Source organism: Aethina tumida, chromosome 4 (assembly GCF_024364675.1).
Source record: "Aethina tumida isolate Nest 87 chromosome 4, icAetTumi1.1, whole genome shotgun sequence".
NCBI classification, from domain to species: Eukaryota; Metazoa; Arthropoda; class Insecta; order Coleoptera; family Nitidulidae; genus Aethina; species Aethina tumida.
Window position 1 is genome coordinate 17,248,196 of NC_065438.1, and position 25,521 is coordinate 17,273,716.

General features: G+C 30.7%; 1 protein-coding gene across 2 annotated transcripts in view; it reads left to right on the forward strand.

Annotated features, from left to right (window-relative positions):
* LOC109604114 (myosin-VIIa) overlaps window positions 1-25,521 on the forward strand; it is a 35,232-nt gene that overhangs the window by 2,832 nt on the left and 6,879 nt on the right. For both annotated transcript variants that reach the window (XM_049966926.1, XM_049966927.1), the window contains exons 2-6: window positions 15,257-15,300; window positions 22,490-22,750; window positions 22,803-22,998; window positions 23,056-23,423; window positions 23,483-25,493. In XM_049966926.1, coding sequence (XP_049822883.1) covers window positions 15,283-15,300; window positions 22,490-22,750; window positions 22,803-22,998; window positions 23,056-23,423; window positions 23,483-25,493 — 2,854 coding nt within the window. In that variant the 5' untranslated portion in view covers window positions 15,257-15,282. The remainder of the gene's footprint in view (window positions 1-15,256; window positions 15,301-22,489; window positions 22,751-22,802; window positions 22,999-23,055; window positions 23,424-23,482; window positions 25,494-25,521) is intronic.

Sequence of the window (25,521 nt, forward strand, 5' to 3'; positions counted from 1 at the left end):
TTCTAAGAACCTGACATGGTTTTAAGTCTTGATATTGATAAAAGTGATGATATTCCATCAGTTTGAAATGTGTAGAATTCACATGGTTCAGCTATTGGTTTTAAACCTTAAGAAGTATTAAGACAAAAATTCAATGAAATATATTTAGAAGTTTGGATTTAAATTACGATATTGATAAAAATGATGATATTCGATCAGTTTGAAAGGTGAAGAATTAACATTAAACTCAATCCAAAAATAATCGTTTTAAAAACCTGACATGGTCCAAGTGTTAATTTCTGAACTTAAGATGTTACAAGATAAGAATTCAATGAAATTGACATTGATAACAGTGATGATATTCCATCAGTTTGAAATGTAGAGAATCACCATTAAGCTTTATCAGTTCACAACTAATCGTTCTAAAAACCTGACATGGTTCAGCTATTAATTTTTAACCTTGTGAAGTGTTAAGATAAGAATTCAATGAAATGTGTTTCGAATTTTAAAATCATGTCATAATAGTGATGATATTTTCTCAGTTGGAAAGGTAAAAAATTCGCATTAAGCTGCATCAGTCCAAAAATTTGAACTGATCCAAGTTGTCTTTAGATATGTCAGAATAAGAATTCAATGAAATTATTTTACAAGTTTAGAATTTAGCCTTAATATTGATATCAGTGATGATATTTTATCAAATTGAAAACTAAAGAAATCACCTTAAGCTTCATCGCATACAAAAATAATTGAAATTAAAAACCTGCGGCGCTCCAAATGACAGTTTTGAATCTTAGAGATGTGATAAGTTAAGCATTCAATGAAATTTATATGTAAGTTGGAGTCTTAATATTAATAACAGTGATGATATTTCATTAGTTTGAAAGGTAAATTTTTGCCTTAATCTACATCAGTTCAAAAATAATAATATCTGAGATTAGTTTAAAGCTTCAGTCAGTTACAACTGTCAAATGCACTATACATGATTATTATTAATAATAAATTTTGATTATGTATAAGGACTATAATTTATTTAGATTAAACAGTTTATTCCATTTATTCAAGGTTTGAAAGTTATGAGAAAGTTGAGGTTGAATACTGAACTAATCAACAGTATCATAAACCATAACAAATCCTGACCGACCTAATATTTTAGCTAACACTTCATAGTTCAATAACTTTATTCCCAATATTGTACTCATATTTTCAATTACCTTTTTAAAATCTTTTTGACCTTGACCACCTTGATTACTTTAAATTATATCATGTGTGTAAATTCGAGATTTATTGAATAATTTTGATAAGATAGTTAGTTTATTGAAATTCATCACATTTAATTATAAAGTCTAAGACGGATGAAACTTGTGTAATCATCTATAATTAGACATTAGTGGACATGCAATATAATTGCAGATGTTGAAGATTAATTTAATGTATACAATTATTAGTTTTCCCAGATTAAAAACATCTAAACCAGTCATGTTAATGTTATCACTTTATCATCCACCTAGAAAAGTTTTTGGTTTCAATCCTTTCTAAGACAATTTCTTGTTATTATTGAGAGGTATCAAATTCACCTTAATCTTGATCACATCCAAAAATAATCGAGATGGTCCGAGTGTTAGTTTCACAACCTTGATACTCCTTCAAACCCGTTCCAAGTTTTACTGCAAATCAAATGTCAATCCTCTTAAACGAAGGCAAAAAAAAAAAACAGAAAACGAATCTGGCCTGGTAAACCTCACCAGTCTGCGGTGACCCATTTACCGGGGACTCGAATTCCCCAGCGGATAAGTCACTTTCCTTGAAGTATCCGGCTTTACATCTCTCTCGTGCCCGGAGAAATTCGTGCCGTGCACTGGGCTCGTCACCACCGCCCTTGAGACCGAAACTGCGACCTCTGACTCGTGAATCGCATGATTTCTGCCCGGTTTTCAAAGTTCACATTTTCCTTAACTGCATCACGGAACCTGTTTTGTTTTGTACGTTCACCGATGCGCATAACAGTACCGCCGATGATCAAGACTTCTTTAAACGCACTAATTATGATCTTTCCCATTGCGGCTTAATTAAAATTGAACGGGCTCGAATTTCCTGTGTACGGACTAATGACATGTTTGTACGATTTTTGTGGCGGGCAGTTCCATTGATTGAGTCGTTCATGCATTATTCAAAGCGTGACTGATTTTTAAAAGTCTCGTCGATACGGTTGTTATTAATTTTTCTCCAAAGATTTTGAAGGAAGTCACAAGTTATTACAATTTATGAATCCCGTGTTAACGTAATTATCTGGTACTACCTATGGTACAAAGAGGCGGTTTCCTCCGACAGTAGGTCAGAAGTGAATCGTAATTGGATAAATCGGATATTAAGATTAAATTTGATTTATCACTCCATTGAATTGATTTAAACTGTAATAATAGTCGATGAAATAAACAAAAAAATTGATAAGTTTGAGGTTGATAATACGTTTTCTACGTGCACCATTATTACATTGAACCCAGTGTTGTATTTTCCCAGCTCCATTGTACGGGATTACAAAAGAAATAAAATAATGGATGAAACTAAAATCTTGGCCAATAATTGGAACCGGTGCATCGCTGAACTAGAAACTTCACACACACACACGTTGTGTGAATACGTCCATTGTATGAAAGTTTTTTCGAGACGATGTGCAGTCGAAAGTGATACGTTAAATTGCGGTTTGATGAATAAATATGCGCATCTTCCAAATTCCTTTGGAACAAACGGTTTTCACCGATGGACGTGCCGCAGGGTGAGCAATGGTGGCCAGAGAAATGGCCACACATTGATGTTTATTGTTAATTAGGATTGACTGCACATCTCTAATTATACATTTAATTCGTATATTTTTTCTACAATCACTCGTTTTGTACCTGAACAAAATAAATGAGAAATGTGGCTGCTCACAGATATAAAATGCATTTAAACACATTATATTGTTGAGTACCCTTTGTTTGATATAACCGTCTGTAAAAGGTGAAGCATAGAGTCAACAAGATATTAGAAATGGTCGTTTGAAATTAAATTCCAGACTTCATGTCGTTTTATAAGTTTTCAATTGGATTTAGATCCGGGCTTTGTCCTGGACAATCAAAAACCTCAACATTATTATCTTTTAACCAATTTTGAACAACTTTGAATGCTTGTTTCGTATCATTATCATACATAGAAATCCATGTAACTGATTTTTAGAGAAAAATTAATTTTAAATTTGTAAAATTGTAGATTTTTGCACGAAATTTTTTTTATACCATATCCCTATTTGTTCAAAAAAAATGTCCATAATGTAATTTTTATTTTTTTTATGAATATTTGAAAATTTAACAATTTTTATTAAAATGAGGTTTCACGTTTCATATTATAAAAAATCCAAAAATCAATATTTTTTCATATATTTTAACATATAATATCGAACTTGTTTTGGTCAATTGAAAAAAATCAAAATTTCTTGGAGAAATTTTTTTTTGTGTACTCATGTCTATTTTTTTAGACAGCTCATCGAAAAAAAAAGGAGATAGAAACTCCACCTAACCTAACCTAGTTTTTTTTTTCAAAAAGTTCATTAAACACAGAATATTTTCAAAAAAAAAGAATTCGATAAAGCAATTTCTCAATTTTTTATGAATTTTAGAAAATTTTGTAATTTTATTAAATTTAATAAAAAAATGTTTTTTTTCATGATTTCTCATGTTGTTTTTGGGATAAAACCAAAATGTTTGTATTAATAATAATAATTTCAAGAAAAATCAGTACTTTTTAAATTGAAAATTATTTTTTCTGTAAGATTCATTTCATAAAATGAGTAATTTTTCAAATTTGAAATTAATTTTCACGTTTTATGTTATGAAAAATAAAAAAATCAAGATTTTTTCATATATTTTAACATATTATGAAGAACTTGCCAATTGAAAAAAAATTAAAATGTCTTAGGGCAAAATTAATTTTAAATTTGAACAATACAAATGTTTTCTTTGAAATTTTTATGAAAAAAAAAAATTTATACTTCGTGTCTATTTATTTTTCAAAAAGCTCATCAAAAATAGAATATTTTCAAAAAAACAGAGAAACCTAACCTAATTTTTTTTCAAAAAGTTCACCAAAAATAGAATATTAAAAAAAAAAATACGTAAATTTTCAAGTTTTTATAAATTTTGTAATTTTTATTAAATTTAATGTTTGTTTGAGTTATAAAAATTTCAAGAAAAAACTATTTTTTCAGTATTATTCAAATTTGAAATTAATTTTCACGTTTTATATTAATAAAATAATAAAAAAAATCAGTATTTATTCATATATTTTAACAAATAATGAAGAACTTGTTTTGACCAATTGAAAAAAATCAAAATTTCTCATTAAAAATAAAATATTTTCAACCTAACCTAACCTAAAATAGTTTTCTCAAAAAGTTCATAAAAAACAGAATATTTTCAAAAAAAAAAAGAATGTCAATAATGTAATTTTTAAATTTTTTATGAATTTGTGAATTTGTAATTTTTATTATATTTAATAAAAAAATATTTATATTTTTTTCATAATTACTTATTTTTGGAAAAAAATCAAAATGTTTGAATGAATTAAATTAATAATTAATTCATAAAAATTTCAAGAAATAACCTCAAAAAGATAATAGTAAGAATTTAGAAAATTGGACAATTTTTATATCATAAAAAATTAAAAAATAACGTTATTGACTTTTTTTGAAAATACTTTATTTTTGACGAATTTTCTGAAAAAAATATCCATGCAGTAAAAAAAAATCATAAAAATTTCAAGAAAGAACCTCAAAAATCAGTATTGTTCAAATTTGAAATTAATTTTCATATTTGGTCAATTGGAAAAAATCAAAATTTCTTAAGGAAAAATTAAGAATACTAATTTTGACGTTTTTCCTTGAAATTTTTATGAAAAAAATTTTTTTTCTCCATGTCTATAACCTTTTCAAAAAGCTCAACAATAATAGAATAAGTTATACAGAATATTTTCAAAATAAAAAGAGGTAGAAAGTTCAAAAGTAGGCTAGTTCATCAAAAATAAAATCATTTAAAAAACTTAATAAATTGCGTTAATGACATTTTATTTTTGACGTACTTTGTGACAAATTATGTCATACAGTAAAAAAAAATTCATAAAAATTTCAAGGAAAAATCTCAAAAATTCGTATTGTTCAAATTTGATATTAATTTTTCTCTAAAAAGAGATTTTTTTATTTTTTATGATATAAAAATTGTCCAATTTTCTAAATTATTACTATTAAAAATATTGACTCAAAACGTAACAATAATATTGGAACAGCAAAAAAAATTTATAATAGTGAAATGTATTTTTTATACTGGACAAAATTTTAATTAAATTCTTTTATGAAACATCCTCAAAATGTTTAATTTCTCTGACCACCACTGTACGCTTTTTGTAAAGCAGTAGGAAAGTGTGCAAATAACATTTTTGTTTATTATTGCTTTTATTGTTTTGTTTATGGAAGTCATCGCTGATATGGTATAATTAATTGATGCCGATTGAATTTATATCACTTACGTGTGGGAATGTCAACTGCAATTTTAATAAACACGCACAAAAACTGATAAACATTAATGTGGAAATCAATTAAGTAAATTTATGGATTTTAAATTAATTTAAATTAGTTTTTTTTGCATAAACAACCGGACCATTTTATATCTCACAGAGGTTACCATGAAATCCAATGAATTGAATTCTTTTGTGTTCCAGTCACAGTCCATCGTTTAGGTCTTCCAACGAGAACGAATTTGCGTAAAATGTTTTTTAGTAGTTACAAACAATTTGTGTCAGTTATGTTGCAAATTAGTTTACAAGGAAACTAGTATTTTCCTGTCGGATGTTAACAATAAATTATTAAATTGCCACAATAAAATTATTAGTACTTAGTAAAGTAAAAGTAAAAAAGGTAAACCATAATTTTGGTTCATTTCAGTCGTAACTTTAATGTGTTTTCTTTAAAACCGTTAACTGATTAATTACCTTCGTTAATTAATACTTATAGACTTTTTTACTAGCATCGTTTAATTGCGACGACACATACTTTCACCTGACGCACAATTAGCTTCTCTCAGCAGTGAAAAGTTGAAAAAGATGTAGTTTTTGTAATAACGCAACAATTGGACATGTCAAATTAATTTCCCAGTTTACAATAGAAACAATTTACCACAATGAATCTCACCCAATCAATATTTGCAGCACGTACAGTTGTTCAAATAGCATTTCGGTGTGTTTGTCAGGAGATGTTTGAACAAGTCGGTTTACCATATGGTGTCGGTAATTAGAACTACATTTTCAATCCAAAATCGGTACAAGTCGCCAGATGGTACCACAATGAATGCTACCACGAGATAAGGCACCAAATTGTTTTACCGACTTCTCTTGTGCTCCGTAATGTGCCTTTAATCGACACAGATCATTGAGTGTGGCTTAAAACATCCCGTCCATTCTCCAGTCACGTTCGTCTTCATCCACCGATAATCCTGCAACCGTGCCCAAACGAATCGAGTCGGATGCACTGGAACGTCGGTGTCAAGGATCTACGGTGTCTACGAACTTCGATCTAGACGGTCGTGGAATCGCTAAAAGGCATAAAAGGCCACGCGTCAACCGTCCGGACACACCCACGGCCCACTTCTAAGTCACCGGGTACCACTTCGGTACTTTGGTAACATGCGGTAGTGCACCGACAGAGTTCAAGGTTCGGAAACTGAAGCCACGAAGAAATTAAAAGTACCACGGGCCAAATTTCTTTATTTACATATTCCACTTTCATGTAAACATTAGAAACATGATTTGAATATCAAATGTTTGGCCAAGCAATTAAGTTTTGGCTCCAAAATTGAATTATTTATGTGCAATTAATTGTTTAACCTTCGTTTAGTAAGTACCTTTGGCGTTGTGTCGTGGGAACTTTCTAATTTTATACCGAAGACAGCTGACGTTTATCAAGTTCAAGGTGGAATTAGATTACAAGATTATTAATTGGCCTACATTATGAAATACTCTTATTCACCTGTATTTTAACTATTTGCGGCACGTGACTCATTTAAGTCGATGCAGTTGTAATTATCGATTGAATTTTCTCTCTTGAGGAAAAGCAATCAAGTGACTCACGTTGGTGTACAGTTATTGTGTGACAAAACTAACAGTACCTATCTTATGTGTAGGGATTTTTAGTCTTCAAGATGAGATTATTAATTATAAACCATTCAGGCGAGGAACGTCTTCGATGGGTAATATTAAATAATCGGTTATGATTAGGTTTTGATGATTTACGATGGACGATTCACAGTTACGTTGACCAAGGAACATCTGTCGCCTTGCCACGACTAAAAATATCATAACCATCATTATCATGAACTTACCTTCACATCGTGACTCTTCTTTCCTCCAGATTGTATCTGGTATAATTCAAGCGGTGGTACTTTCGGAGGCATGAACTTACCTTCCACATCGTAATTCTTGTTTCTTCCAGATTTTATTTGGATTATAAGTCAAGTGATAGTACTGCGTCACGACAGCCCCCAACCAAGCAGTGCCACACTTTATGGCTTACAGTTCTCCGAATTAATTTCGGTGGCATGAACTTACCTTCCACATCTTTATTCTTGTTTCCTCCAGATTTTATCTGGATTATAAGTCAAGTGGTGGCACTACGTCACGACAGCCCCCAACCAAACAGTGCCACACATTATGGCTAACAGTTCTCCAGTTTAATTTCGGTGGCATGAACTTACCTTCCACATCTTTATTCTTATTTCCTCCAGATTTTATCTGAATTAAAAGTCAAGTGATGGTACTACGTCACGAAGCCCCCAACCAAGCAGTACCATACATTATGGCTAACACTTCTCCTGTTTAATTTCGGTGGCATAAACTTACCTTCCACATCTTTATTCTTGTTTCCTTCAGATTTTATCTGAATTATAAGTCAAGTGGTGGTACTACGTCATGACAGCCCCCAACCAAGCAGTACCATACATTATGGCTAACAGTTCTCCGTTTTAATTTCGGTGGCATGAACTTACCTTCAACATCTTTATTCTTGTTTCCTCCAGATCTTATCTGTATTAAAAGTCAAGTGATGGTACTACGTCACGAAGCCCCCAACCAAGCAGTACCATACATTATGGCTACCAGTTCTCCAGTTTAATTTCGGTGGCATGAACTTACCTTCCACATCTTTATTCTTGTTTCCTCCAGATCTTATCTGTATTAAAAGTCAAGTGATGGTACTACGTCACGAAGCCCCCAACCAAGCAGTACCATACATTATGGCTAACAGTTCTCCAGTTTAATTTTGGTGGCATAAACTTACTTTCCACATCTTCATTCTTGTTTCCTCCAGATTTTATCTGGATTATAAGTCAAGTGGTGGTACTACGTCACGAAGCCCCCAACCAAGCAGTACCATACATTATGGCTAACAGTTCTCCAGTTTAATTTTGGTGGCATAAACTTACTTTCCACATCTTCATTCTTGTTTCCTCCAGATTTTATCTGGATTATAAGTCAAGTGGTGGTACTACGTCACGAAGCCCCCAACCAAGCAGTACCATACATTATGGCTAACAGTTCTCCAGTTTAATTTTGGTGGCATAAACTTACTTTCCACATCTTCATTCTTGTTTCCTCCAGATTTTATCTGGATTATAAGTCAAGTGGTGGTACTACGTCACAACAGCCCCCAACCAAGCAGTACCATACATTATGGCTAACAGTTCTCCAGTTTAATTTCGGTAGCATGAACTTACCTTCCAAATCGTAATTCTTGTTTCTTCCAGATTTTATTTGGATTATAAGTCAAGTGATAGTACTACGTCACGACAGCCCCCAACCAAGCAGTGCCATACATTATGGCTACCAGTTCTCCTGTTTAATTTCGGTGGCATAAACTTATCTTCCATATCTTTATTCTTGTTTCCTCCAGATTTTATCTGGATTAAAAGTCAAGTGATGGTACTACGTCACGAAGCCCCCAACCAAGCAGTACCATACATTATGGCTAACAGTTCTCCAGTTTAATTTCGCTGGCATAAACTTACCTTCCACATCTTTATTCTTGTTTCCTCCAGATTTTATCTAGATTATAAGTCAAGTGGTGGTATTACGTCACGACAGCCCCCAACCAAGCAGTGCCACACATTATGACTAACAGTTCTCCGTTTTAATTTCGATGGCATGAACTTACCTTCCACATCGTAATTCTTGTTTTTTCCAGATTTTATTTGGATTATAAGTCAAGTGATAGTACTGTGTCACGACAACCCCCAACCAAGCAGTGCCACATATTATGGCTAACAGTTCTCCGGTTTAATTTCGGTGGTATGAACTTACCTTCCACATCTTTATTCTTGTATCCTTCAGATTTTATCTGGATTATAAGTCAAGTGATGGTACTACGTCACGAAGCCCCCAACCAAGCAGTGCCATACATTATGGCTAACAGTTCTCCGTTTTAATTTCGATGGCATGAACTTACCTTCCACATCGTAATTCTTGTTTCTTCCAGATTTTATTTGGATTATAAGTCAAGTAATAGTACTACGTCACGACACCCCCCAACCAAGCAGTGCCACACATTATGGCTAACAGTTCTCCGTTTTAATTTTGGTGGCATGAACTTACCTTCCACATCGAATTCTTGTTTCTTCCAGATTTTATTTGGATTATAAGTCAAGTGATGGTACTACGTCACGACAGCCCCCAACCAAGCTGTGCCACACATTACGGCTAACAATTCTCCGGTTTAATTTCGTTGGCATGAACTTACCTTCCACATCGTGATTTTTCTTTCCTCCAGATTTTATCTGGATTATAAGTCAAGTGATGGTACTACGTCACGACAGCCCCCAACCAAGCTGTGCCACACATTACGACTAACAATTCTCCGGTTTAATTTCGATGGCAATGAACTAGACCTTTTAAATTTTTTTTGTGTTCACCAGTACACGGATCGTTGGAGCATGTAAGTCTGAAAAGGTGACTACAACTACCCACCTTGAGCAAAACAATTATTTGTAACAATTGTTCAATATGGTACCACCGCAGCCATTTTATTCACTAATTTGACTTCACATATTTGGCTGTTGTTAAGTTTCCTTTTGTGAAAAAATCTCGTTTAATAGAAGCTGATCCGTGGGTGGGTTGTAGGTTTGCAATTTTTTAATAACAATTTACATGAGAAACGTTTCAAGTGAAACGTGGAACAAAGGGTCATAAAAGGCTGCACCTAAAATCCTTCTGTCAACGTGAATTTATAGTGCAGTTTTTGAACGTAAAAACTCTCTAATCTTTCACTGAGAACTGAGTGCAAATGTTTTTTGAAGAATTCTTGGGTTAATATTCAATTAACATTCCCTTCGAGAAGAAACAAACAACAATGTGCTAATAACAAACGCCTTTCCCAAACATAAAATGTTTATGGAAAATACGTAGAGTTAATAGAGACATTTGAAATGAAAATTGTTTCATTAAAATGTCCAACATGGAGTCGTTCAAAGCCAAATAAACAGCAATAACTGACACGAACGTAAAATATGTTGTTTGTGTGTTGCGTGAATTATGGTTTGCCAGAACAATTATTTGTACGTTTGTTGAATAATTCCATGTGTGGCTTTTGTTTACGTAAATTGCTAAAAATGAGATGTACAACAACCTTTATATATTTGTCATTGGCCAATTATTTACTGCAATTAAGTTCCTATAAATACTTACGGATATGTGCGGATAGTTTTTGAAAAATAAAAAAAAATTATATAACGTTCATAGTCTGATAATTTATTAAATTACCATATTGTATGTCTGTATGTTACCTTGTATCCTACAACGAAGGTTTTCGAACAATTAATTGCCGGTTGTAATGAGCCGGCTGATAAGTGTGTAACAATAAAAACACGTCACTAACGTTTTACCATTGAAGGTGTTTTTAAAAATCCGCTAATGAGTGTTGTTGTGCCGGTACTATTCAAATGGTTTTACGTCTAAAAAAGGCACGACTTTCTTGAAATACCATTCGGAGACACAACGTCAGGTTTCGCTTTGATCACGAGACGACTTTCCATTTTCAGGCGGTTCGGTACTCATCTTCTCTCCCCCTGGCCACCGATCAAAAGTCGACGAAACGCGGCAAAACGAGTGGCGTGGATAATCTTCGGGATCGTCGGTTGTCACTTTCAAATTTATGATATAACTATTAACAGTTACACCAGGCGCATAATCAGGTTTAACGAAAATAAAACGCGACGATGGTAACTGTTTCCGGTATTACGGCACCGACACAACGAGTTCTGCTGCATTCTGCGGGTTTTAAATTTCTCATAATTCACCTAGGAAAACACTTAAATATCAATTTCTGTTTCATTATTGTTTGGAAGAAGTTAAAAATCTATTTTGTAAAGGGAGAAAGTTGATGTTAGTAAAAAAAATGGATGATCTTGAGTTGATTGGAAAGTACCTCTTGCCAAATATAAACAAATTTGCCAACATTAAGTACCTTTGATTAATTTAAGTAATATAGTCGAATTTTGACAAGTCGTACTTCGAAAATTCGATGAAATTGTTTGGCTATGGTGTCAAAAGTGAGAATTACATGTAATTTGTCTTCAACAAAATATTAGACACTAAACTAGATAAGCCGAATATTTGGAGGCTTTAATGAATGTGTTTAGGCACTGCATTTAAGTGATAATTCATCGTAATCTCTCTAACGACTTATATAAAAAAGAATAGAAAAATTCTTTCTTTTGATGATAAGTTTGTTGACTTCTGTTAAGCCTAATTGAAGTTATACATCAAAGTTATAGAGTTTTATATTTTTCAATGTTTAATATTAATTTAATAGATATTTTCATAATAAATAATCAAATTGATTAAATATTCTTTTAATTGATTTCTTAATGCTCATCTTTGAAATTCAATTTTGAAAAAAGAGTTAAAATATTTAATAAAAATTATGGCAAATGTTCTTAAAATAAACAATAAAATGTCTTAAATACATAAATATGATATAATGATAAATATTAAATAATTTGATACTTCTGATTCAGTAGATCTCTTAATGCTCATCTCAGAAACTTCTGTTTAAGAGATGCAGTAAAAATATTTAATAAAAATTATGGCAAATGTTCTTAGAATAAATAATCAAAAGTTTTAAATACACCTCCAATTTTTTAAGAAAAATTGATACTTCTGATATCTTCTAATTAACAAATTTTTAAAAAAAAATTGTATTTTTGATATCAGTTGTGTTAGATCTCCTAATGCTCACCTTAAAAACATCATTTTTAAAGATGTATTAAAAATATTTAAAACAATTTATGGCAATGATATTAGGATAAATAATAATAAGTTTTAAATACACCTTTGGCAGATTTTAGAGAAAAATTAATTCTTCTGATATTAGTAGTGTTAGATCTTGTAATGCCCCTCTTTGGAAACATTATTTTAAGAGATGCAGTAAAAATATTTAATACAAATTGTGGGAAATGTTCTTAGAATAGATAATCAAAATTTTAAATACACTTTTTGTTGACTAGTTGCTCATCTTAGAAACATTATTTTAAGAGATATAGTAAACATATTAAACAAAAAAATTGGCAAAATTTTTAAATACATCTTTAATTGACAAATTTTAAAGAAAAATATATATTTTTGATATCAGTTGAGTTAGATCTCCTAATGCTCATCTTAAAAACATCATTTTAAAAGATGTATTAAAAATATTTAATGCAAATTATGGCAAATGATATTAGGATAAATAATAATAAGTTTTAAATACACCTTTGGCAGATTTTAGAGAAAAATTAATTCTTCTGATATTAGTAGTGTTAGATCTTCTAATGCTCATCTTAGAAGTATTATTTTAAGAGATGTAGTAAAAATATTTAATTAAAGTTGTGGAAAATGTTCATAGAATAAATAATCAAAAGTTTTAAATACACCTTTGGCAGATTTTAGAGAAAAATAATTCTTCTGATATCAGTAGTGTTAGATCTTCTAGTGCACATCTTGGAAGTATTATTTTAAGAGATGTAGTAAAAGTATTTAATTAAAATTGTGGAAAATGTTCATAGAATAACAAATCAAAAGTTTTAAATACACTTTCAGTTGACAACTTTTTAAGGAAAACGGATATTTCTGCTATCGGTTGTGTTAGATCTCCTAATGCTCATCTTAGAAACATTATTTTAAGAGATATAGTAAACATATTAAATAAAAAAAATGGCAAATTTTTTAAATACACCTTTAATTGACAAATTTTAAATAAAAATTTCTATTTTTGATATCAGTAGTGTTAGATCTCCAAATGCTCATCTTAAAAACATCATTTTAAAAGATTTAGTAAAAATATTTTATACAAATTATGACAAATGATATTAGAATAAATAATAAAAAGTTTTAAGTACACCTTTGACAGATTTTAGAGAAAAAATAATTCTTCTGATATCAGTAGTGTTAGATCTTCTAATGCTCATCTTGGAAGCATTATTATAAGAGATGTGGTAAAAATATTTAACAAAAATTTTAGGAAATGTTCTTAGAATAAATAATCAAAGGTTTTAAATACAATTTTGGTTGACAAGTTTTAAAGGAAAACTGATACTTCTGATATCGGTTGTGTTAGATCTCCTAATGCTCATGTTAGAAACATTATTTTAACAGATATAGTAAACATATTAAATAAAAAAATTGGCAAATTTTTTAAATACACCTTTAATTGACAAATTTTAAAGAAAAATATATATTTCAGTCGTGTTAGATCTCCTAATGCTCAACTTAAAAACATCATTTTAAAAGATGCAGTAAAAATATTTAATACAAATTATGACAAATAAAATTAAGATAAATAATAATAAGTTTTAAATACACCTTTGGGAGATTTTAGAGAAAAATTAATTCTTCTGACATCAGTAGTGTTAGATCTGCTAATGCTCATCTTGGAAGTATTATTTTAAGAGATGTAGTAAAAATATTTAATTAAAATTGTGGAAAATGTTCATAGAATAAGTAATCAAAAGTTTTAAATACACCTTTGGCAGATTTTAGAGAAAAATAATTCTTCTGATATCAGTAGTGTTAGATCTTCTAATGCACATCTTGGAAGTATTATTTTAAGAGATGTAGTAAAAGTATTTAATTAAAATTGAGGAAAATGTTCATAGAATAAATAATCAAAAGTTTTAAATACAATGACAACTTTTTAAGGAAAACTGATATATCTGATATCGGTTGTGTTAGATCTCCTAATGCTCATCTTAGAAACATTATTTTAAGAGATATAGTAAACATATTAAATAAAAAAAAAATGGCAAATTTTTTAAATTCACCTTTAATTGACAAATTTTAAAGAAAAATTTCTATTTTTGATATCAGTAGTTGTAGATCTCCAAATGCTCAGCTTAAAAACATCATTTTAAAAGATTTAGTAAAAATATTTAATACAAATTATGACAAATGATATTAGAATAAATAATAATAAGTTTTAAGTACACCTTTGATAGATTTTAGAGAAAAAATAATTCTTCTGATATCAGTAGTGTTAGATCTTCTAATGCTCATCTTGAGAGTATTATTTTAAGAGATGCAGTAAAAATATTTAATAAAAATTGTGGGAAATTTTCTTAGAATAAATAATCAAAAGTTCAAAGTACACTTTTAATTGGTAAATTTTAAAGGAAAACTGATATTTCTGATATTGGTTGTGTTAGGTTTTCTAATGCTGATCTTAGAAACATCATATTAAGAGATATAGTAAACATATTAAATAAAAAGTTTGGCAAAAGTTCTAAATACACCTCTAGTTGACAAGTTTAAAAAAAAAATTATATTTTGGATATCAGTAGTGTTAGATCTCCTAATGCTCATCTTAAAAACATAATTTTAAGAGATGTAGTAAAAATATTTAATAAAAATTGCGGCAATTGATCTTAGGGTAAATAATCTAAATTAAAAACACTTTTGGCAAATTTTAAAGAAAAAATAATATTATGTTAGTAGTGTTAGATCACAATTTTGAACATGGCTTGATAAATTATAAAACTTGTTATAATATTTTTCATTAGAGTTAGATCTTTTAATGCTTAACCTAGAAACTTGATTTTAAGAAATGTAGTAAAAAATTTGAATAAAGTTTACAGTGATTTTTAAGATATCCTTTAGTAAATAATATTTTTTGAACTGTAGTTGTTTTTATCTATTTGTAGATCGCAGACGTAGATTTTAATGGTTTCTCAATTTTCAGGTCAAAGGCTTTCATGATCGGCCACTATGGTTATTGTGACACGGGTAAGTTGAAAATAACAAAAATAAATAAAAAATCTCCAAACTCTCATCTATTCATCTTAATTTTCTACGACGTTAAATAATGACTAATAAGAAAGTGATAATCTCATAAAAATCAGGTCAACCACACATTCTTCATCACAAATTGATTTTTTATAGATTGATGGTACTTTCATTGGTACGTTTAAAAACATTGAAAGTAGATCAGACGTTTTGTGGGTTTGCATTCAAAAATTATAATAAGCATTGGTGGTATTTTTGGCGATTACGTAAATTGCAATTTTCCATAACATTTAAAGTAAATGTTATTTGCATGTTAAAATGTCTCCCAATGTTGGGTTTTGACTTAAGTTAACCTTGACTACACTTCGTTCCTAGTAATAGCAGATAATTAAATAATTTTGTGAGTTTTCGTTGCCCTAAATACCTGGGGCACCTCTTCCAACAACACATCATCTAATTTGCCGTTCAGTTCAATTAAAATTTAGCACTCCCTTAGAAGGAATGCGTAACGTTAGGACTCTAAATTACCTGTGCCAATATCCCACTTAAATCACTTAAAATTTCGGACGATGAAACTCGGTTAGCACTTCCTGCGATCAAAGAATCATCACCCAAATTCACGGGGCAAGAAAAAATTAATCGTACCACAACACGTTGCGTTGCGTTGGCAATTACGGTCAGCCATATAATTTATGTTACAAATTCGTACGTAATAAGCGTAAAAGTTTGCTGGAACTGCTTTCCGATTAACGTCGTCGCATTTCTATCATTCTTTTCGTTTTGCTTCTCTCGCCGCCTGCTAATTAAACTCGACACTCCGCGAGCGTTTGTTTGGCCTATTTGTTTAATTATTGGTCGCATCTGAAACGTAGGAAACGCAAATCGAGGAAAACATTCCGGCATTCCAGTTGCATTAATTAACCGAACGAACGGTCACATTTGCATTCCCCAGTGTGGTTTCACGTACACTTAAAAAGAACGTACCGAAAACCGTCTCTTCCCTCTTCATTAAATCGAAAACATTACGCAACACCGTACCGTACGTATTATTATTGTTGAAGTGAAAACTTCTTTAGCCTCGTTGGGCACTTTTTGGTTGGGGAAAATCTTATAGGTTCGCGTCACCGACATGCACGTCCTTCTCTTGTTAATAAATTCTAAATTCTAGTACTGTTTTGAAAGTGAAGGGTTCATAAAGGAGAATGCCGTTTGAAAGGAATCTCTATATAGAGATATTCGAAATTTTCAGGATCAAAAATTAACGTCCAATTCTCTAGACTGTTTCAAAAAAATCGACAATTATTTTTTTTTTCTTATTTATATCGAAAATCTTGTTGGAAATAGTAAAAAAAAATACTGTGAAACTTACAGCTCTTAATATTAATATTAAGAGGCGCCGTATCGTAAATTTTAATTTCCCGTTTAAATAACACGGGAATGGTGTTCTCTTGGATTTTGAAATTTTTTAACTCTCGTTAGAGATAATATTTCAAAATGATCAAAACAGATTATTATAGAAAATTTAACGCTCTACAAAAAATGTCTCTTACAGTTTTTTGATATATTCATTTTTTCAAAAGTTATTTAACATTAAAGTTGGATTGATTTAAAATTTTGATATTTTTCTCATTTTCTGACGCAACCATCAACTTTATGAAAAAATTTTATATGACATTTTTTATAGAGAATTCAATTTCTTATAATTTATCTCCAAAAAAGTTTTTGATATTTTTGACAGATCATAAGTTATCTTCAGAAAACTAAAAATTTTATTAAATAAATGTTATTTTACTGCACAAAATTAAGCATTTTATTTAAATAAATAGATTTTTACTAAAAAAATTGATTGTTTATTATAATCAAAGTAGTATATATCGTTACACTAACAGACTTTTACTACAATTTGGCAATTTTTTTTCTGTATCTCAATAATTTTTAGCGAAATATACATTTTATTTTCAATATTTCTCTTTATTTTTTTCAGTTTTATAAGTAAAAAAGTATAAGTAACTTCATGAAACAAAATAATTTCTATCAAATTAATAAATAAAATAAAAATAACTTCAAAAATCTCTATCTAATTTTTAGAGAAATATATAATTTATTTTGTATATTTCTCTTTAATTTTTTCAGTTTTATAAATAAAATAAATATAATTTCATGGAACAAAATAATTCCTATCAAGTTATAAATAAAATAAAAATAACTTCATAAAACTCAATAATTTTTAAATGAATATATGTTTTATTTTGGATATTTCTCTTTACTTTTTTCAGTTTTATAAGTATAATAAATATACCTTCATAAAACTCAATAATTTTTAAAGAAATGTATATTTTATTTTCAATATTTCTCTTTACTTTTTTCAGTTTTATAAGTAAAATAAGTATAACTTCATGGAACAAAATAATTTCTATCAACTTAATAAATAAAATAAAAGTAACTTGTTTATTATAATCAAAGTAGCATATATCGTTACACTAACAGACTTTTACTATAATTTGGCAATTTTTTTTCTGTATTCACTTATAACTAGCAATAAGTGTTTCACGAAAAATGAAGAGCAATTACAATACTTACTGCTAGTTATAAGTGAATACAGAAAAAAATTGCCAAATTTTAGTAAAAGTCTGTTACTGTAAGGATATATACTACTTTGATTATAATAAACAATCAATTTTTTTAGTAAAAATCTATTGATTTAAATAAAATGCTTAATTTTAAGCAGTAAAATAACATTTATTTAATAAAATTTTTAGTTTTCACCAGATAATTTATCAAAATATCAAAAACTTTTTCGAAGATAAATTATAGGAAATTGAATTCTCTACAAAAAATGTCATATAATATTTTCCCATAAAGTTGATGGTTGCGTCAGAAAATGAGAAAAATATCAAAATTTTAAATCAATCCAATTTTAATGTTAAATATCTTTTGAAAAAATGAATATATCAGAAAACTGTAAGAGGCATTTTTTTTAGAGCGTTAAATTTTCTATAAAAATATGTTTTGATCATTTTAAAATATTATCTCCAACGAAAGTTAAAAAATTTCAAAATCTAAAAGAACACTGTTCCCGTGTTATTTAAACGGGAAATTAAAATTTACGATGCGGCACCTCTTAATATTAATATTAAGAGCTGTAACTTTCACAGTATTTTTTTTACAACTTACAACAATATTTTCGATATAAATAAGAAAAATCCATATATATATATATATATATATATATATATATATATGGATTTAGGGAAAAATTTATTTAAATATGTCCAATGATCGAATTTAAATCAAACATTTTCATTTCTTACTTTAGTTATCATAAGCCTATTGTATCTTTTTTTAGAACAAAATGAAATAATTGAAAGTACAAAAAGTCTATGTATTATTGAAATTAATGATGACAATGATGCAAACAATTAAAATAATGTTAAAAATCAAGTACATTAAAATTTAAGTAAATACAAATACTATCCGTAAATAATATGATTGTATATTAATTGTTATTTCAATCGAATTGTATTTATATTTTGTCATGATCTTGTACAGCCCGTAATACATATAAATAATAAAGATACATAAAATTGTTGCTTGAAGTGTCAATAGATGTGAAAACCAGACTGATGTTGATAAATTTAATTCAAACATTATGAAATTTCAAATTTTAATACTAAAAGTTCTAAGTTTTCACTTCCATCGGCAGTTTCTGTAACTGCCAACTTTAGATATTTTCACGTATGCAGTTAAGATGTGGACTTAATAAGCGGATACCGGAAGCTGTGCGTTCACGGTTTGGTGGGCTGCGAGTCATCCATCTCTTTGTTCACCCCCTCTCTCACTCTTTCACGCCGCCCGTGGTCGACCGGACTTCCGGAAACGCTGACCGCTTTTCGATACTGCGACGCGCACCGTTTTTCGGTGCGATCCGTCGACGATGGGAGCGTCGGAATGTCGAAAAATTACAATTTAAAATCCCACACCGGTTCGCTGCCGGTTGGTCGGTGTAAAAATGTCGAATACCACAAATCGTCGTGCTCCGATATCGAAATGTCCCGTGCAATTTCCTTTATCATACCCGGTCACGGCGACAGATATGCATTATTTCAGGAATTTATAACAGTTTCAGTAATTACGGTTCGTGGTAGTAAATACACACACACGCTGCCGCATCGGTATTCAGAGTTCAGCCGGACGGTCCGTTTTGCATCCTAATGGATGTCGAGGAGCAGGAAACTCGCACACAATGGAGCCACTTTGACGTGTGCATATGAATCAATCGCGATGTGTCCATTGAACGGTTCGAGATTAAATGGACATGGGAATTTTTGCGATGTGGCTCCTGAAAAAATGCTTTCAGGTTAATGTGCTTGAGCTCGCAATGTTGGTTGTATTGTTTGGTTTATAATTTATTTAAAATTTGTTCCAGATTTAACACCTGCACCTTTCATTTATTTATTAATATCAATTATTGTTATATTTTAATTTGTTATTGTGTACTCAGTGACAAAGAAATTGTAACACCAAGAAGACGGTGTTCAAATTAAACATTGTTTTGGTAAAACATAGATGTTGTAACAAGGAATAAAGAATTAAAATTTGGAGGTCTACTGTCTCCAGTAAACCAATAATTCAGCCTCTTTCAAATTCAAAATAAGTTTACATGAGAAAAAAATATTAAAAATATTAAAAATATTAAAAATATTAAAAATATTAAAAATATTAAAAATATTAAAAATATTAAAAATATTAAAAATATTAAAAATATTAAAAATATTAAAAATATTAAAAATATTAAAAATATTAAAAATATTAAACATATTAAAAATATTAAAAATATTAAAAATATTAAAAATATTAAAAATATTAAAAATATTAAAAATATTAAAAATATTAAAAATATTAAAAATATTAAAAATATTAAAAATATTAAAAATATTAAAAATATTAAAAATATTAAAAATATTAAAAATATTAAAAATATTAAAAATATTAAAAATATTAAAAATATTAAAAATATTAAAAATATTATAAATATTATAAATATTAAAAATATTAAAAATATTAAAAATATTAAAAATATTAAAAATATTAAAAATATTAAAAATATTAAAAATATTAAAAATATTAAAAATATTAAAAATATTAAAAATATTAAAAATATTAAAAATATTAAAAATATTAAAAATATTAAGAATATTAAAAATGTTAAAAATAGTAAAAATAGCAAAAATGGTAAAAATGTTAAAAATAGTAAAAATGCTAAAAATTGTAAAAATATTAAAAATATTGAAAGCATTGAAAATATTGAAAATATTGAAAATACTGAAAATATTGAAAATACTGAAAATATTGAAAATACTGAAAATATTGAAAATATTGAAAATATTGAAAATATTGAAAATATTGAAAATATTGAAAATATTGAAAATATTGAAAAGAATATTAAAAATGTTAATAGAGAAAATAGCAAAAAGGTAAAAATAGTAAAAATAGTAAAAATAGAATAAGAATATTAAGAATATTAAGAATATTAAGAATATTAAGAATATTAAGAATATTAAGAATATTAAGAATATTAAGAATATTAAGAATATTAAGAATATTAAGAATATTAAGAATATTAAGAATATTAAGAATATTAAGAATATTAAGAATATTAAGAATATTAAGAATATTAAGAACATTAAGAACATTAAGAACATTAAGAACATTAAGAATATTAAGAATATTAAAAATGTTAAAAATAGTAAAAATAGTATAAATATTAAAAATATAAAATAATATCTCATTTTTCTTTAAGTTTCTATGATGGACAATTTTGTCCACAACAATAATAAAAAACAATAATGTTATAACTGCTACAAAAAATTTAAATCAATATCTTTTTCCATTATCCATAAACTTGAATGAACAAGTTAGATAAATCAAAAAATATAACACAAGAAATCATTTTGTTTTATGAATTTTATTAAAATTTCCCATTTTCTATATCACTGAGTATACTTTCGAAAAATGTTTCTTTACATATTTAAATATTTCGGAAATGTAACATTTATTATATTGCACAATAACTAATTCAAAAATAAGGGGAAATTGATAATAAATACAAAAATTTTAATGAACTATAAAACTGCACATTCTTATTATTCAGGAACTTGGATTCCAGTTTTGAATGTAGACCAGATAAACAACATTTTGTTTTTATTTGCATACATTCTTGAAATATATTTTTATTCAAAAATTTTATTATGTAAAAACTGGTTGATATTTCATAAAAAAACTGGTTAAACTCAGACTATAATTATTGAAATCAAATTAAAATATATTACTGTCATATTGAAATAACACAAATGATAAAAAATATCCGGCAATGTTGTAACAAACTTAAATAACATCCACAGTTTCCCCATAACGTTAACCAATTCACTTTGCCAAGACTTCTTCATATCCTTCAAATCAATCGGTAAATACATAAGATAATAAAACATGATTGGCAACTTAATAACGATAGTCCATAAATTATAATAACATACAACAAATGGTCGTACTGCACTTCAACACACGCTAATTAAACTTATTTAATTAACGATCATTCAAGAAGAAAAATCATTTAGTGGTCAATCAGTTGTCAATGCTTTTGCAGCTTTTGGGAATACCATTTCAAAGACCCAGTAACAAATATTTGTTGTTCCACTGACCTTGCATGTAAACCGAAAACATCACGTACACGCATAAATTACCCAACAATTTGTTATTCGTAATATGCAATCGTTTTACCGATACCACACATTATCATCAACGGTTTTGATAAGGCAACCGAGCAACGCAGTCCTCGACACCTGTACGAGAATTACCAGGTTCCATTGACCTCTTGGCGCGCCGGTAACAGCCGTCATTCAATACATGCGTATACATTGATGGGAAATGTGATGGTACCATTGTCTGATCTATTGGCTCTTTTCGATTTGACTTTTTTCATTTTGATAGTAGCAAACCATTGTTTATTATTCACTCATCCACACAGATGGCACACTTCCAAAGAATACCTGGTTAATTGTTCTATGGGAAAACAGTCACACTTCAATAGTTAAAAGAAAAAAATCTATTAATAAGCAGTACCATTGGTACCTCTTCCAAAAATGTCTTCACTTGTGAAATTTGACACCTCACTGATGTTGTGTTCCTTCAGGGTGACTACATCTGGATCGAACCGACGCCCGGCAATGAATTCGACGTGGCGATCGGCGCCCGCGTCGTCTCCGCCGAGGGGCGACGGATCGCCGTCCGCGACGACGACGGCGAGGAGCAATGGCTGTCGCCTGACAGACGCATCAAGGCGATGCACGCCACCTCCATACACGGCGTCGAGGACATGATTGGACTCGGGGACCTGCACGAAGCTGGCATCCTTAGGAACCTTCACATCAGATACAATGAGAACCTCATCTACGTAAGTTGTCCTAACATTTTTAACATTCATTGTTTAATTGGCCACATTTTAGACTTACACTGGTTCCATTCTGGTGGCCGTCAACCCCTACCAAATCCTTCCAATCTACACAGCCGAACAAATCAAACTGTATAAAGAACGTAAAATCGGTGAACTACCTCCACATATTTTCGCAATCGGTGACAATTCCTATGGTAACATGAGAAGATACGGCCAGGATCAATGTATAGTCATCTCAGGAGAATCAGGTAAACCCCCCTTTCCAATGATAGAAGCTGCAACTCACCACCATCAACTTTTTTAAGGTGCTGGAAAGACTGAAAGTACAAAACTAATCCTCCAATACTTGGCCGCCATCAGCGGCAAACACTCTTGGATCGAGCAGCAAATCCTCGAAGCCAATCCAATATTGGAAGCATTCGGAAACGCCAAGACTGTCCGAAACGACAATAGCTCACGTTTCGGCAAATACATAGACATTCACTTCAACTCAAACGGTGTTATTGAAGGTGCTAAAATAGAGCAGTACTTGTTGGAGAAGAGTAGGATAGTCTCCCAGAATCCAGACGAAAGGAACTACCACATATTTTACTGTCTGTTGGCTGGACTGGGCAAGGAAGAGAAGAAAAAACTTGAACTAGGTGATGCCAGCCAATACAGATATCTGACTGGTGTAAGTATATCAAAGATTTAGCTGGTTCACCAAACACAAACTCAACATTCGTTTTGTAGGGGGGCAGCATCACTTGCGAAGGCAGAGACGACACCGCCGAGTTTGCAGACATACGTAGTGCCATGAAAGTACTCCTGTTCTCCGACCAAGAGATCTGGGAAATAATGAAGCTGCTGGCCGCCTTGTTGCACATAGGAAATATCAAATACAAGGCCACAGTGGTGGATAACTTGGATGCAACTGAAATTCCCGACCCCACCAATGTGAATAGAGTAGCCAATTTGCTCGGGGTTCCCCCACAACCTCTCATAGACGCCTTAACTAGGAAGACACTTTTTGCTCACGGAGAGACTGTGGTTTCCACCTTATCCCGAGAACAAAGTGTCGACGTTAGGGACGCGTTTGTTAAAGGAATTTACGGCAGGATGTTCGTGTTGATAGTCAAGAAAATCAACGCCGCAATTTACAGACCAAAAGAACGACAGAGAAGTTCAATAGGAGTACTGGATATCTTCGGTTTTGAAAACTTCAATCACAATAGCTTCGAACAGTTTTGTATTAATTATGCCAACGAAAATCTACAACAGTTCTTCGTTAGGCACATTTTTAAGTTAGAACAGGAGGAGTATAATCTTGAAGGCATCAATTGGCAACACATCGAGTTTGTTGATAATCAAGACTCTTTAGACTTAATTGCCATAAAACAATTAAACATCATGGCCTTAATCGATGAAGAAAGTAAGTTCCCGAAAGGCACTGACCAAACCATGTTGGCTAAGATACACAAAACCCACGGAAATCACAGGAACTACCTCAAACCTAAATCAGACATCAATACTAGCTTTGGTCTTAACCACTTTGCTGGAGTTGTATTCTATGACACCAGAGGGTTCCTGGAAAAAAATCGTGACACCTTCAGTGGCGACCTATTGCAATTAATCACAATAAGCAAAAACACCTTCCTGCAACAAATATTCGCCGAGGACATCGGCATGGGATCCGAAACCAGAAAACGGGCACCAACCCTATCTACGCAGTTCAAAAAGAGCTTGGACTCTTTGATGAGAACCCTCTCGAACTGCCAGCCCTTCTTCATTCGATGCATCAAACCCAACGAATACAAAAAGCCCATGTTGTTCGACAGAAACCTCTGCTGCAGGCAACTACGTTACTCAGGAATGATGGAAACAATCAGAATTCGACGTGCCGGTTACCCCATCAGGCACACCTTCCCCGAATTCGTGGAGCGATACAGGTTTTTGATTCACGGCGTTCCACCGGCCCACAAAACCGATTGTCGAGCGGCCACGTCCAGAATTTGTTCGATTGTTTTAGGTAGATCTGATTATCAACTTGGCCATACTAAAGTGTTCCTCAAAGACGCCCACGATTTGTTCCTTGAACAAGAACGAGATCGAGTGCTAACCAAAAAGATTCTAATCCTGCAAAGGTGCATCAGAGGTTGGGTATACAGACGAAGGTTCCTCAGGTTGAAGGCTGCAACTATGACCATACAGAAATACTGGAAGGGATACGTCCAAAGACAGAAGTACAAGAGAATGAGGGTCGGTTACATGCGATTACAGGCTTTAATACGAGCCAGAGTTTTGTCTCACAGATTCAGACATCTGAGAGGTCACATTGTGGGGTTGCAAGCCCATGCAAGAGGTTATTTGGTAAGAAGAGAGTACGGTCACAAAATGTGGGCAATCATCAAGATCCAGTCACACGTAAGAAGGATGATTGCTCAAAGGAAATACAAGAAGATTAAATTTGAACACAGGAAGCATTTGGAAGCCTTGAAACTGAGAAAGAAGGAGGAACGTGAGCTCAAGGATGCCGGTAACAAGAGGGCTAAAGAAATAGCTGAACAAAATTACAGGGAACGTATGTACGAACTGGAAAGGAAGGAAATGGAATTGGAGAGAGAAGAGAAGCGAAGGGTTGAAATTAAAAAGAACATCATCAACGACGCAGCTAGAAAAGCTGAAGAACCCGTTGACGATTCGAAACTTGTTGAAGCTATGTTTGATTTCCTCCCTGACAGCTCTAGTGAAGCCCCAATGCCTGGTAGGTTTATTCAAATAATCAAACTTAT